The sequence below is a fragment of the Molothrus aeneus genome, chromosome 4, assembly GCF_037042795.1.
Source record: "Molothrus aeneus isolate 106 chromosome 4, BPBGC_Maene_1.0, whole genome shotgun sequence".
NCBI classification, from domain to species: domain Eukaryota; kingdom Metazoa; phylum Chordata; class Aves; order Passeriformes; family Icteridae; genus Molothrus; species Molothrus aeneus.
Genome location: NC_089649.1, coordinates 73,033,858 through 73,047,393, shown reverse-complemented (window position 1 = coordinate 73,047,393; position 13,536 = coordinate 73,033,858). Strand labels below are relative to the sequence as shown.

General features: G+C 51.0%; 1 protein-coding gene across 2 annotated transcripts in view; it reads left to right on the top strand.

Annotated features, from left to right (window-relative positions):
• Window positions 1-13,536, top strand: part of EXOC6B (exocyst complex component 6B) — a 311,133-nt gene that overhangs the window by 58,618 nt on the left and 238,979 nt on the right. For both annotated transcript variants that reach the window (XM_066548851.1, XM_066548850.1), the window contains exons 2-5: window positions 2,008-2,173; window positions 10,288-10,335; window positions 12,357-12,447; window positions 12,564-12,609. In XM_066548851.1, coding sequence (XP_066404948.1) covers window positions 2,008-2,173; window positions 10,288-10,335; window positions 12,357-12,447; window positions 12,564-12,609 — 351 coding nt within the window. The remainder of the gene's footprint in view (window positions 1-2,007; window positions 2,174-10,287; window positions 10,336-12,356; window positions 12,448-12,563; window positions 12,610-13,536) is intronic.

The window sequence follows — 13,536 nt, the reverse complement described above, 5'->3', positions numbered from 1 at the left end:
TTTAAGCTGAAGGAGGGCAGGGATGGATGGGATTTTGGGAAGGAATTCCTGGCTGGGCTGGAATTCCCAGATTGGCTGGGGCTGCCCCTGGATCCCTGGAATGTCCAAGGCCAGGTTGGATCCCCCTGGGACAGTGGGAGGTGTCCCTGCCCATGGATGGGGTGGGATTTAAGATCCTTTCAATCCAAACCATGCTGGAATTCCATGATTTAACACTAAAAGATGTCCCATGGGTTGGATTTGGATCTCTTGGGCTGAGGTGGCCCCACCAGTCTCCAGCTCTGTTGTGTTTTATCAAAACTGGGCTGGCAAAGTTTGGGATATGAGGGGCAGGGGATTTGGGCAGCTGTGGGGATCCTGGAGTTTTCCATTGTCCCTTTCAGCCTCAGAGCCCAAAGAACATCCAGAGGATTCTCCAGGGGGGATTTCTGGGCAGGGGGATCAGAGGTGGCTCAGCTCAAAAAGAAACCTTTGTTTCAGGTGCTCCTGGCCTGTTCTGGTCTCTCAGGGAACACAAAATGGTGGGAAAAGGGAAAAAGGGGTGGAATAGAAACATTTCAGGTCCTGCTGGGGTGTTTTTGTCTCTCAGGGGACACCAAAATGGGTGGAAAAAGGAGAAAAAAGGTGGACTAGAAACATTTCAGGCCTGGTTGGGGCTGTTCTGGTTTATCAGGGAACACAACATGGTGAAAAAGGAAAAGAAGACTTGAAATAGAAACATTTTAAAACCCAATTTGCTGTCTGGTTTGCAATCTGTCCCTTTGTCCCGGGAGGGTGTTTTTGGGGTCAGATTTTGGATATTCCTGGTAAATCCTGGCAGGCAGAGCTGGGGGTGCTGAGCTGGGATGTCCAGAGGACATTTCTGGGGTGAAGTTTTGGATGTTCCTGGTGGATCCTGGCAGCAGAGCTGGGGGTGCTGATTTGGTGTGGCCAGAGGACATTTCTGGGGGTCAGATTTTGGGTGTTCCTGGCAGCAGAGATGGGGGTGCTGATGTGGGGGTGCTGATCTGGGATGTCCAGAGGACATTTCTGGGGTGAAGTTTTGGATGTTCCTGGCAGCAGAGCTGAGGGTGCTGGGCTGGGGGTGCTGATTTGGTGTCTTCAGGGGATGTTTTTGGTCCCCTGGGTTGGGTTTTGGATGTTCCTGGTGGATCCTGGCAGCAGAAGTGGGAATGCTGAGCTGGGATGTCCAGAGGGTGTTTTTAGGGTCAGGTTCTGGATGTTGCTGGTGGATCCTGGCAGCAGAGCTGGGGGTGCTGATCTGGGGGTGCTGTGTTGAAGGTGCTGATCTGGGGGTGCTGATCTGGGGGTGCTGATCTGGGGTGCTGATCTGGGGGTGCTGATCTGGGGGAATGCTGATCTGGGGTGCTGATCTGGGGTGCTGATCTGGGGGTGCTGATCCGGGGGTGCTGATCCGTGGGTGCTGATCTGGGGGAATGCTGATCTGGGGGTGCTGATCTGGGGCAATGCTGATCTGGGGGTGCTGATCTGGGGTGCTGATCTGGGGGTGCTGATCTGGGGCAATGCTGATCTGGGGGTGCTGATCTGGGGTGCTGATCTGGGGTGCTGATCTGGAGGTGCTGATCTGGGGGTGCTGATCTGGGGTGCTGATCTGGGGGTGCTGATCTGGGGGAATGCTGATCCGTGGGTGCTGATCCGTGGGTGCTGATCTGGGGGTGCTGATCTGGGGGTGCTGATCCGGGGGTGCTGATCTGGGGTGCTGATCTGGGGTGCTGATCTGGGGTGCTGATCTGGGGTGCTGATCTGGGGGAATGCTGATCTGGGGTGCTGATCTGGGGGAATGCTGATCTGGGGGTGCTGATTTGGGAGTGCTGTGTTGAAGGTGCTGATCCGGGGGTGCTGATCCGTGGGTGCTGATCTGGGAGTGCTGATCTGGGGTGCTGATCTGGGGTGCTGATCTGAGGGAATGCTGATCTGGGGTGCTGATCTGAGGGAATGCTGATCTGGGGTGCTGATCTGGGGGTGCTGACCTGGCTGTCCCTGCAGGTCTGTGTACGATGGGGAGGAGCACGGGCGCTTCATGGAGAAGTTGGAGGCGCGGATCCGCAACCACGACCGCGAGATCGAGAAGATGTGCAACTTCCACTACCAGGGCTTCGTGGACTCCATCACCGAGCTCCTCAAGGTGCGGGGAGAGGCCCAGAAACTCAAGGTGAGATGTTGGGAAGGGTGAGAGTTTGACAGGAACATCTCACAGATGCTTGGCAGAAAGAGTTTTAAATGTAGAGTCTGATGAAGGAATAGAAATTAAAGCAAGTTTTGATATAGAAGAAAAGAATTGCTGAGCCAGCCTTGCTGGATAACCAAGGAGGCAAAGGGTGTGTGAGTTAGAAGGGGTTTTTATGGCTTAGAGCAAAGGATAAACCCACCCCAAACAAGAAGATGTTTTTACCAAGCACAAAGAGAGCACAGGCAAACAAGGCAGCAAATGCTGCAAGCAGAAAAAAGGTCTCAGAATTTTCCACTGCAAGAAAACTGAAAAACAACTTCTAACTTAAACTGTAATGTACTGACTGTTAGTGATTGGAGAACAGTAACATGAATATGGGAATTACAGCAGTTATGATGGGCTATAGGTAAAAGTTAAGGTATGGATTGGTTCTACTGTATTGAGATGCTCAGCAAAGAAAAGTATGGAGTGCAATGTAACCCAAAGAAAAGTCTATAATGCATTGTAACCAAAACCAAAGGGTCTGCAGGGCTGCCTGCAGCTGGAGCTGACAGCTGTGGGCACAGCTCTGTCACCCCGACCCTGGGCTGCTGTGACCTCTTGGATGGAATAAACTGCATTTTGGATACAATAAACTGCGTTTTGGAGAGCCCCTGGACTCCCACATCCCTCATTCTGGCTCTTACAGTGAGGGAAAATACAGGCTGGATATCAGGGAAAAGGGTTTTACAGGAAGGGTTGATGTCTTGTGAAGGCTGACCTAGAGCAGAAGCTGGACAGAGTTACAGAATAAAGCAGGGATTTATTCAAAGCATCTCCTCCATGGATGCACCTTGGGCAGCACAAGAGCCCAGCCAGGGCTGCACCCAAGATGAATCAAAATGGCCCCAAAATGGACCCAAGATGGACCAAAATGGTCCCAAAATGAACCCAAGATGGACCAAAATGGTCCCAAAATGGACCCAAGATGGACCAAAATGGTCCCAAAATGGACCCAAGATGGACCAAAATGGTCCAAAATGGACCCAAGATGAACCCAAATGATCTCAAAATGCACGAGCGCTCCCGGGGTCTCTCCCTGGGATCAGTTCTGCTCCATTTGCATCTTGCAGTTCATTGTCCCATTCCAGCTTTAGCCCCTGCAGTCCCACCCTGCTTGTTTTTCTCTCTGCAGCCCACGGGGTTTGTGCTCCTGGGCTGAGATTTGGGTCATTTGTCCTTGGTCCCCAGCTAGAACAGGAATTGTTTTGTCTCCCTGCTCTGTGCACAGAGCTCCCCATCCCATAATGTGAACCCAGACCCTCACACTAAAGCAGCACAGAATCTGAAAATATAAAAGCTCAAACCTGAGGCATGAGGGTGATAAAGTTCTGGAATGTTCTGCCCAGGGAGGTGGTGGAGTCCCCATCCCTGGGTGTGTTTAACAAAGCCTGGGTGTGGCACTGGGTGCCAGGGTTCAGTTGGGGTGCTGGGGCTGGGTTGGACTCGTTATCTTTAAGGTCTCTTCCAACGCTGTGAGTTCTGTGAAAATCCTGCCCTGACACTGCCCTGGGCAGCTCTTTTTAGGTGGCCCCATCTCAGGCACTCTGGGATTCTCAGAACCACATCAATCTTTTCTCCTTTTATCCATGACATTTCTATTAAAAAAAAAAAATTAAAATATAAATATTTATTTTAATTGTTCCTGGAGCAATGGGTTGGTCATTGAAAGTTTAGCAATTATTTGGCCAAACTGCACCAGTGTGGTGCATTAAAAGCACCAAGAAACTTCAAGCCAAGCCTGTTTTCATTAGGAAAAGTGCTTTTCCTCATGGATCTTATCCCAGTTTCTTGAGCTAAAATAAGTCTTGTGGCCTTTAAAACTGTGCAGAAAGACGAGGGAAAGGTGGGATTTACCCAGTTCTTGGAAAAGTGCTCAGTAATGTGTGGAAAAAGCCATTTGTAGGATGAGAGTTTGGAAGAAGGGCAGGAAGGAAACTGGAGAGGCTTCAGGAAAAGGGAGCAGGAGGTTGGAGGTGCTGGGGGCTCAAGTTTGGTTCCTGTGCCTTAAAATACAAATATTCCAGATTTGGGGAGCACAGGAGTGTCAAAACCTCCCTGATTTTCCTCCACAAATCCAAGCAGGACAGGGAGAGGTGTCTGGGCCATCCCTTCCTGCAGGAACAAGGTGGGACCCGGGCTGGAAACCCAAAATCCCTCCCAGAAGAGTCACCTGGGGAATGGGGCTGAGGCAGTGGCTCCCAAAAAGGGGTGGTTTGTCCTCAGGAAGCAGCTCAGGGAGGTTTTCTGGCTGAGTGGAGCCTGTCCTGGTGAAAAGTTCTGGCAATTGGGAAGGACTGTCCTGGTGTTCGGGAGTGTGGGAGACTGGAAAAGCTGAAGTTCTAAATCACAAAATCTGTCAGAAAAGCAGATTTTCTGGAGAAAAGGGAAGAACTTGAAGTCAGGGTGCTGAGCACTGTTTTTAACACATTTATTCATTGATTTAAAGCTACCTGTGGCATTTCCCAGCAGGGTTCTTACTTGACACATCCAAGTCTCCATCCCAAAAAGGGGTTTCCTCTCAGGAGCACCTTCCTGAGGGATGTCCTGAGGAGAATTCACCCAGCAATTCATTGCAGGATGAATCCATTGGAATTACCATGAAATAAGTCCTTTTTTCCCCTTTTTTTTAAATTTTTTTTTTTATTTTTTCAAGGCATTGTTTCCAGCCAAGACTTGCACATTGTTTGTTTGCTTGGAGCTGGTTCCCATTCTGCCACCAGCCCCTTTGTTGGTGGCTCACTGTGAAGTCCATCCCTGTCCCCTCAGGATCTCCCTTGATTTCCAGGCCTATGTGATCCATAAAACAGCACATGGCAAAAACATCCCCAGAAAGGCCTTTCTGAAACCCTGGGCCCTCTTTGTGAGGCTTTCCCTGGGGAATCATCTGAGGATCGAGTGCTGAGAGTGGGTTTGGTTCCAGCCATTCATCCTCCATTTGATCTGGGCCTTTGAACCCGTGAGGAGCCAGCGGGGCCCTCCCTGCTCCCTCCTCCTCCTCCTCCTCCTCCTCCTCCTCTCGTGTGCTCTGGGCTGCTCTGGGGGTTGGTTTTTTGCAGAAATGTCCTTTTTGCTGTTGTTTTTGCTCGATGTGGATGTGTCACCTTCTGTGGCTGGGCCTCTCAGAGTGGCCACAAATGAACTAAACCTGAGCAGAGCCTCAGGGCTGCGTTTTCTGTCTTGTTTGTCCCCGAGCACTGCCTTGGGAATTTTATCTCCTTGAGCATCAGCTGGCTGGACACGAGCCTGAGGTGCCCAGGTGGGCAAGAGACCCCTGGGCTGGGCCAGCTCTGGGGTGGCAGCAGGGCCAGGGCAGTGCCACAGTGTCCCTGTGCTGGCACTGCCGGGGCACCTCCGGGGCTGGGGAGAGCCCCAGAGGGGCTGGAGCGTGGCCAGGGCAGGAACAGAGCTGGGAAAGGGCTGGAGAATCCCTGAGGGAGCTGGGAAAGGGCTGGAGAGTCCCTGAGGGAGCCGGGCAGGGGCTGGAGAATCCCTGAGGGAGCCGGGCAGGGGCTGCAGAGTCCCTGAGGGAGCCGGGCAGGGGCTGCAGAGTCCCTGAGGGAGCCGGGCAGGGGCTGCAGAGTCCCTGAGGGAGCCGGGCAGGGGCTGCAGAGTCCCTGAGGGAGCCGGGCAGGGGCTGCAGAGTCCCTGAGGGAGCCGGGCAGGGGCTCAGCCTGGAGCAAAGGAGGCTCAGGGGGCCCTTGTGGCTCTGCACAGCTCCTGCCAGGAGGGCACAGCCGGGGGGATTTGGGATCTTATCCCAGGGAACAGGGACAGGAGCAGAGGGAACGGCCTCAGGGGAGCTCAGGGTGGGCATTGGGAGGAATTTCCCCATGGAAAGGGGGTCAGGCCTTGGAAGTGCCCAGGGAGGTTTGGAATGCCCATCCCTGAGGGATTTCAGTGCTCTGTGGATGTGGCACTTGGGGACATGGGGTCAGTGGTGGCCCTGGTGCTGCTGGGCATGGTTGGACTGGGTGATCTTTTCCAGCCATGATGATTTGGGGATTTGTGATTTCCAGCTGCCCTGCTGTGGCTCAGCAAAGAGCTGCCCTCACGTTCATGCCATGGACAGAATGGTGGGATCTTGGCAAGGAATTCCTGCCTGGGAGGGTGGGCAGGGGCTGGGCTGGAATTCCCAGATTTGCTGGGGCTGCCCCTGGATCCCTGGCAATGCCCAAGGCCAGGTTGGATCCACCTGGGACTGAGGTGTCCCTGCCCACGGAACTGGATGGGATTTAAGGTTGCCTCCAACCCAACCCATTCCCTGATTCTCTCACTCAGCTGGGCCATTCCTGGTGGATTTTTATCCCACCTCCCCCAGTGTTGTCCCAGCTGGGGCTGTCCTGATTTCCTGCTCCAGGAATCCCAGCTCACGTGGCTGCCAAGCCCTTTTTAATGCTACACCTTTTTGCCCTGTCAATCATAAACCAGAGGTGATTCCTTCTTAATTTTATGGAATCCCAGAATTGTTCAGATTGGAAAATCCCTCTGAGTCCAACCATTGCCAGCACTGCCCAGGCCGTGTCCCCAGGTGCCACATCCATGGATTTAAATCCCTCAGGCTTGGGCCCTCCACCCCTGCCAGGGTTGGACAGCACTTTGGGTGTAAGAATTTCCCCTCATGTGTAGGGAAGAGACCTGGGAGCAGTTTTTGGGATTCCAGCATGAAGGATGGCTCTGGTCACTGTCCCTTCCCTCGTGGGTGGATGTCACCAGCAGGGACAGGGGCAGATCCAGAGGTGGCTCTGTGGTGGTGTTTGAGGGTCCCAGGATGAGGGAGGAGATGAGAATCTTGACTCCATGTTTCAGAAGGCTGATTTATTATTTTATGATATATATCATATGAAAAGAAAATGATATATTAAAACTATACTAAAGAATAGAAGCAAGGATTTCATCAGAAAGCTTGAAAGGAAAGGAAAAAAATGATAATAAAATTTTGTGACTGCTCACAGCCTCGACACAGGTGGCTGTCATTGGTCATCAAGTAAAAACAATTCACATGCTGGGTAAACAATTCTCCAGATCACATTCCAAAGCAGCAAAACATGGAGAAGCTGAAACTTCTGAGGTTCTCAGGAGAAAAGATCCCAATTAAAGGATTTTTCAGATACTATGTCTGTGACATGGCTCCGTTCCCAGGGTTCCTCTCCAGCTGCCCTTGCTCCTCTCTCCCAGCGTTCTGCCCCTCTGGGATGATCCCAGGGACTCTCTGGGCCCCCCGCTCCCTGTTCTGGGGTGTGGATGAGGGAACAGCTCACCCCACAAATTCCTGGAGTGCTCCCGGTCCCTCCCGTGCCACCTGCCTGTCCCCCTCTGCACGTCTGGCCTGGCTTAGCAGAGCCCAGCTCTGCCAAGCCCAGCTTAGCAGCACGGGGTCTGTGTAAACAATCATCCAGTTTTCATCCAGGCCTGGAGACTGCAGGAACAATCCCAAACACGACCCCCTGCCCCCCAAAATCCGGGAGCGTGCAGGGCCCCGCTCCAGCCCTGCTTTTCCCTGGAGCTGGGATTGCTGGGGGATTTTAGCAGCAAACCCCCCCAGCCCCAGCCTCAGTTTAGGAGTGGTTTTAAATTACCCGACACGGATTCCTTTTTCCTGGTGGGATTTTCGGGATCTGAGCAAATCAAATAATCTTTGGAGGAGATGCTGGGCTCCTGCTCGTAAAAGCTCCAAACACCATAAAGGAAATGAGCAGGTTTTGGGGAGGGCAGGCAGCCAGCAGTGCTGCAGCTACTGCAGCAGGGCCAGAGATGGGATGCAGATGCTGGAGGGGGAATCATGGAGAACTCCTTTCTTCCATCCTGGGAAGCTTGGGAAGCACCATGGCTGGTGTGGGAGTGGAAGGGAGCTCTGAGGTTGGGTGGTTCTGCTGCTGGGAGCCCCACAAACCTTCCTGGGGGAGGCTGGGCCAGGGGGGAGATTGTGGTGGCCCAGGATCTGTTTCAAAAAAATGGATCCTGAATCAATTTGATGTGGATGAATCCAAAGTTTTCCTTCTGTCTGACCTGGTGAGCTCAGAAAGGATGGAGATTGTGGGATCATGGAGTTGGTGAGGTTGGAAAAGTTGCTCAAGATCTTTAAGTCCAGCCACCACCAAAGCCCATTCCCAGGTGCCACATCCACAGGGTTTTGTACCTTTCCAGGGATGGAGACTCCACTGCAGCTCCTTCCAATGCTGGGCAGCCCCTTCCATGAGGAATATTCCAAATATCCACCCTGAGCCTCCCCCTCTGCTCCTGTCCCTGTTCCCTGGGATAAGATCCCAAATCCCCCCAGCTGTGCCCTCCTGGCAGGAGCTGTGCAGAGCCACAAGGGCCCCCTGAGCCTCCTTTGCTCCAGGCTGAGCCCCTGCCCGGCTCCCTCAGGGACTCTGCAGCCCCTGCCCGGCTCCCTCAGGGACTCTGCAGCCCCTGCCCGGCTCCCTCAGGGATTCTGCAGCCCCTGCCCGGCTCCCTCAGTTGTTTCCTGCTCAATTTCTGCTCCAGGATGGTTCTTTTACCTTCCCAATCCCCCTTGGAGCTCCTCCTGCTCCTCCATCCCCATCCTGCTGGAGAATGGGAGAGCCCCACGTGCTGTTCCTTCCCTGGGGTGAAATTTGTTACAAATTCCTTGTTTCCATGATTATTCCAAAGGAAGCGAAGCTCTCAGGCAGATCTGTGAGATCTCCCACTCCTGGAAGCCCTTTCAGGGCTCTGCCTCCCAGCTCTTGGTGTTTTCCAAGCTCTGGGAAAGGTTCTGCTTCCAGAAGGAGCAGAACTCTGGAAATCAGACAGGAATTTGTTCCTAAAATGGGGCAGGAATGCAGCAGCAGCTCCCACTGTGGGGAGAACCTGGATCAGAAAAAACCTTTTACAGGAACGAGCTTGGAAATGAACATTTCCAGCTTTAGGAGCTGCAGGAGGAGATTTTTGGGGAAAAAAAGGGGTTTTATGGCATGGAAATCTTGGAGTGATGTGAAATCTCCGAACCCTGAGCAGCCCTGCTGGAATTCCCTCAGGAATTGGCTGTGGTGCCAGAGATCTGGAACTGGGAATGTTGGATTGGAAGTTTGGGTTCTTCCAGCTGTCCCAGCCTGAACTCAGGAGAATTCCCTATAGTTCTCTTCCCACTCCTTGGCTGGATAATGGGAGAACTCCTGATTTTCCATTCTGACGAGCCCCAAAATCCCCTTTGTTCTCCTGTGGGTCCTGCTGGGGCTGGGAAGGGCTGCCCTGAGCTCTTCCCACTCCAGGGAATCCTCAGCTTTGCCAAGTGGAAATTTCCCACCTCTTGGGGAAATTGGTGGAATAATCCAGAAAAAATAGGGAGTTTTTTATCCCAGGTATATAAAAATATCTTACACCAGGCAGGAGCAAGGATCCATCCAGAGGGAAATGAAGATCCCAAAGGAAGTTTTACAAGAAATTCCATGAATATAAATAATTATTTGTAGGGGAAGCTCCTGGTAAAGAATCCTTTGCTGTTGGGATATGAAGGAGTTAAAACTTAAATGGAATTGATTTGGTGATGGGGAAGGGAATTAATTCCTCCCTCACTCAGGTGAAAACTGGAGTTTTCCAAACTGGATCCATAAAAACTGCAGCGTTTTGAGGCTTCCATGCCTCTGAATTAATTCCTGTTGCCTTTCCCTTTTCTCCAGTGGCAAAGAGGCAAATCCCTGGATTTGTGTCCTTGTTTTTCCCTTTTTCACATCCTCAGGATTTTCTCTGGAGCCTGAGCCCTGAGAAATCCCTGTTAGCTTGAAATGAGGAAAATTCCCTGTCCAACCTGGCCTTGTGTCTTTTTCCAAACTGGATCCATGAAAACTCCAGCATTTTGAGGCTTCCATGCCTCTGAATTAATTCCTGTTGCCTTTCCCTTTTCTCCAGTGGCAAAGAGGAAAATCCCTGGATTTGTCCCCTAGTGGCAGTGGCTGTTAACTCAGCCATAAACAGCTTTTCCATGGGCTGGGAGCCGTGGGGAGGGATGGTGTTTATGGACAGTTTGTTTTGGTGGGAAGAACATTGTCCTGATTTATGGGATGTGCTCTGTGCTTTTCCCAATATTCCCACAGAACCAAGTGACAGACACCAACCGGAAGCTGCAGAACGAAGGGAAAGAAGTAAGTGATGGATCCAGTCCTGGAATTACAGCCTGGACGGGGGTGGGAGGGAGAATTCCCTGTCCAACCTGGTCTTGTATCCTTGTTTTTCCCTTTTAAACATCTCAGGATTTTCTTGGAGCCTGAGCCCTGAGAAATCCCTGGTAATTTTGGGATGTGAGAATTCCCTCCTTGTATGCTTGGTTTTCTCTTTAATACATCCTCATGATTTTCTCTGGAGCCTCAGCCCTGAGAATTCCTTGTTAGCTTGGAATAAGGAAAATTCCCTGTCCAGCCTGGCCTTGTATCCCTGTTTTCCCTGTTACACATCCCCAGGATTTCTCTTGGAGTCTGAACACTGAATAATCCCTTTAAGCTCTGGGATATAAGAATTCCCTGTCCAGCCTGGCCTTGTATCCTTGTTTTTTCCTTGTCCCCATCCCAGGATTTCTCTTGGAGTCTGAACACTGAATAATCCCTTTTAGCTTTGGGATGAGGAGAATTCCCTGTCCAACCTGACCTTGTATCCTTGTTTTACTTTTTCCACATCTCAGGATTTTCTCTGGAACATGAGCTCTGAGAAATCCCTGTTACTTTTGGGATGTGAGAATTCCCTCCTTGTATCCCTGTTTTTCCTTTTCCACATCCCCAGGATTTTCTCCTGGAGCCTCAACCCTGAGAAATCCCTTTTAACTCCGGCATGTGAGAATTCCCTTTCCAACCTGGCCTTGTGTCCCTATTTTCCCCTTTTTCCACATCCTAGGATTTTCTCTGGAGCCTCATGAAATCCCTGTTAACTTTGAGATGTGAGAATTCCCTCCTTGTATCCCTGTTTTCCCCTTTTCCCCATCCCAGGATTTTCTCCTGGAGCCTCATGAAATCCCTGTTAACTTTGAGATGTGAGAATTCCCTCCTTGTATCCCTGTTTTCCCCTTTTCCCCATCCCAGGATTTTCTCCTGGAGCCTCATGAAATCCCTGTTAACTTTGAGATGTGAGAATTCCCTCCTTGTATCCCTGTTTTCCCCTTTTCCCCATCCCAGGATTTTCTCCTGGAGCCTCATGAAATCCCCGTTAGTTTTGGGATGTGAGAATTCCCTCCTTGTATCCCTGTTTTCCCCTCCTCCCCATCCCAGGATTTTCTACTGGAGCCTCATGAAATCCCTGTTAGATTTGGGATGTGAGGATTACCTCCTTTTGTCCCTGTTTTCTCCTTTTTCCCATTCCAGGTTTTTTCCTGGAGCCTTGTGAAATCCCTGTTAACTTTGGGATGTGAGAATTCCCTGTCCAACCTGGCCTTGTATCCTTGTTTTCCCCTCCTCCCCATCCCAGGATTTTCTACTGGAGCCTCATGAAATCCCTGTTAACTCTGAGATGTGAGAATTCCCTCCTTGTGTCCCTGTTTTCCCCTTTTCCCCATCCCAGGATTTTCTCCTGGAGCTTCATGAAATTCCTGTTAACTTTGGGATGTGAGAATTCCCTCCCTGTGTCCCTGTTTTCCCCTTTTCCCCATTCCAGGTTTTTTCTGGAGCCTCATGAAATCCCTGTTAACTCTGAGATGTGAGAATTCCCTCCTTGTGTCCCTGTTTTCCCCTTTTCCCCATCCCAGGATTTTCTCTGGAGCCTCATGAAATCTCCATTAGCTTTGGGATGTGAGAATTCCCTCCTTGTATCCCTGTTTTCCCCTTCTCCCAGACTTTCTCCTGGAGCCTCGTGAAATCCCTGTTCACTTTGGGATGAGGAGAATCCCCCAGGAGCGAGCGGCCACATCCTGCCTTTGAGAACCAAAAAACTTGCAAGAGATGCCTAAAATGGGAAGGGGAAATAACATTTTGGAATGCACAGGATGTGCTCCAAGGCCACTTCCATGCCTTTGGGTTTGCTGCTCCCTGTTTGAAATCCAGGGAATTCAGGGAACTTCCCTGGCTGGAGCTGCCCCCATCCCGAGCTCGCCCCTTATCAGGGCAGGGTTTGGGCTCTGCTGCTCTGGGATGGAGCCCAGGGGTGGTTGCTGATCCTGAGGGAGCTTTTCCCCTTTTTCCAGCTGATCCTGGCCATGGAGGAGCTGAGGCAGTGCCGGCTGCAGCAGAGGAACATCTCAGCCACGGTGGATAAACTCACCCTGTGTCTCCCCGGTGAGGAACCACCTCCTTTTTGGAGCTCTTTGGTGGAATTCCCAATTTTTTGTTTCCTTTTTGGGTTCCCAGCTGTGTGTTCCTGTCTCAGAGCTGTGTTTCCCTTCTCTTCCCAGTGCTGGAGATGTACAGCAAGCTGCGGGAGCAGATGAAATCCAAGAGGTAAATCTGGGCTGGGCTGGGGCTTCAGGGGAAGAGTCCAAGGAGTTCTTTGGTGCTGGGTAATTTAAGGAGAATCTCAGCAGTTCAGGTTAAATTTCCTGGGTTTTGGCTGCTTTTCCTCACAATCCTGCTCATCCTCCTGTGGTACAGCTGAGAATGGGGATGGCAGCAGGTTCAGAGTTTGGGAATTAAGGTGGATGCTCCTTGGTTTTTATGGCAGCTCAGTATTGGGGATGGGAGCAGGTTCAGAGTTTGGGAATTAAGGTGAGTTAAGGTTTTCTGGGTTTTTTTATGGAAGCTCAATATTGGGGATGGCAGCAGGTTCAGAGTTTGGGAATTAAGGTGTGGATGCTCCTTGGTTTTTTCTGGCAGCTCAATATTCTACATACAACCAAGGTGTTTTACCCTGGTAAATAAATAAAATTTAATAAATAAAATTTAATAAATTTTATTTTATTAAATTTTATGAAATATTTTTAATTTAATATTTATCTATTAAATATTTTATTTAATTTTTAGTAAATAAAATTTATGCAATTTTATTCCACGAATGCCATAAAACAAATCCTAATCCAACCTGAGAGATCCCAGGGAATGTGGGGGGAATGCAAAGAGCTGGAAACATCAGGATGGTGGGAGCTGGGGAGAAAACTTTTTCTGCTGTAGAAATAATTCCTCAACACTCGGTGCCTTGGGGTGCTGGGCTGTAAATCCAGGGCTTTCCCCACCCTGCATCTGCTGAGGGATGAAAATCTGGGATTTTGGCAGGAATCCTGGTTAGTTTGAGCAGCAGGGAGAGATTTTGGAGCCCTGGGGGTGGCAGACTGGGCGTGGAGCCGCTGCTGAAGGGGAAAAGGTGCCTGCAGCTGGGTGCCAGGCTGGAACAGCAATCCCAGCCCTGCTCTGGGATTCCCAGGAGCCCCTGGC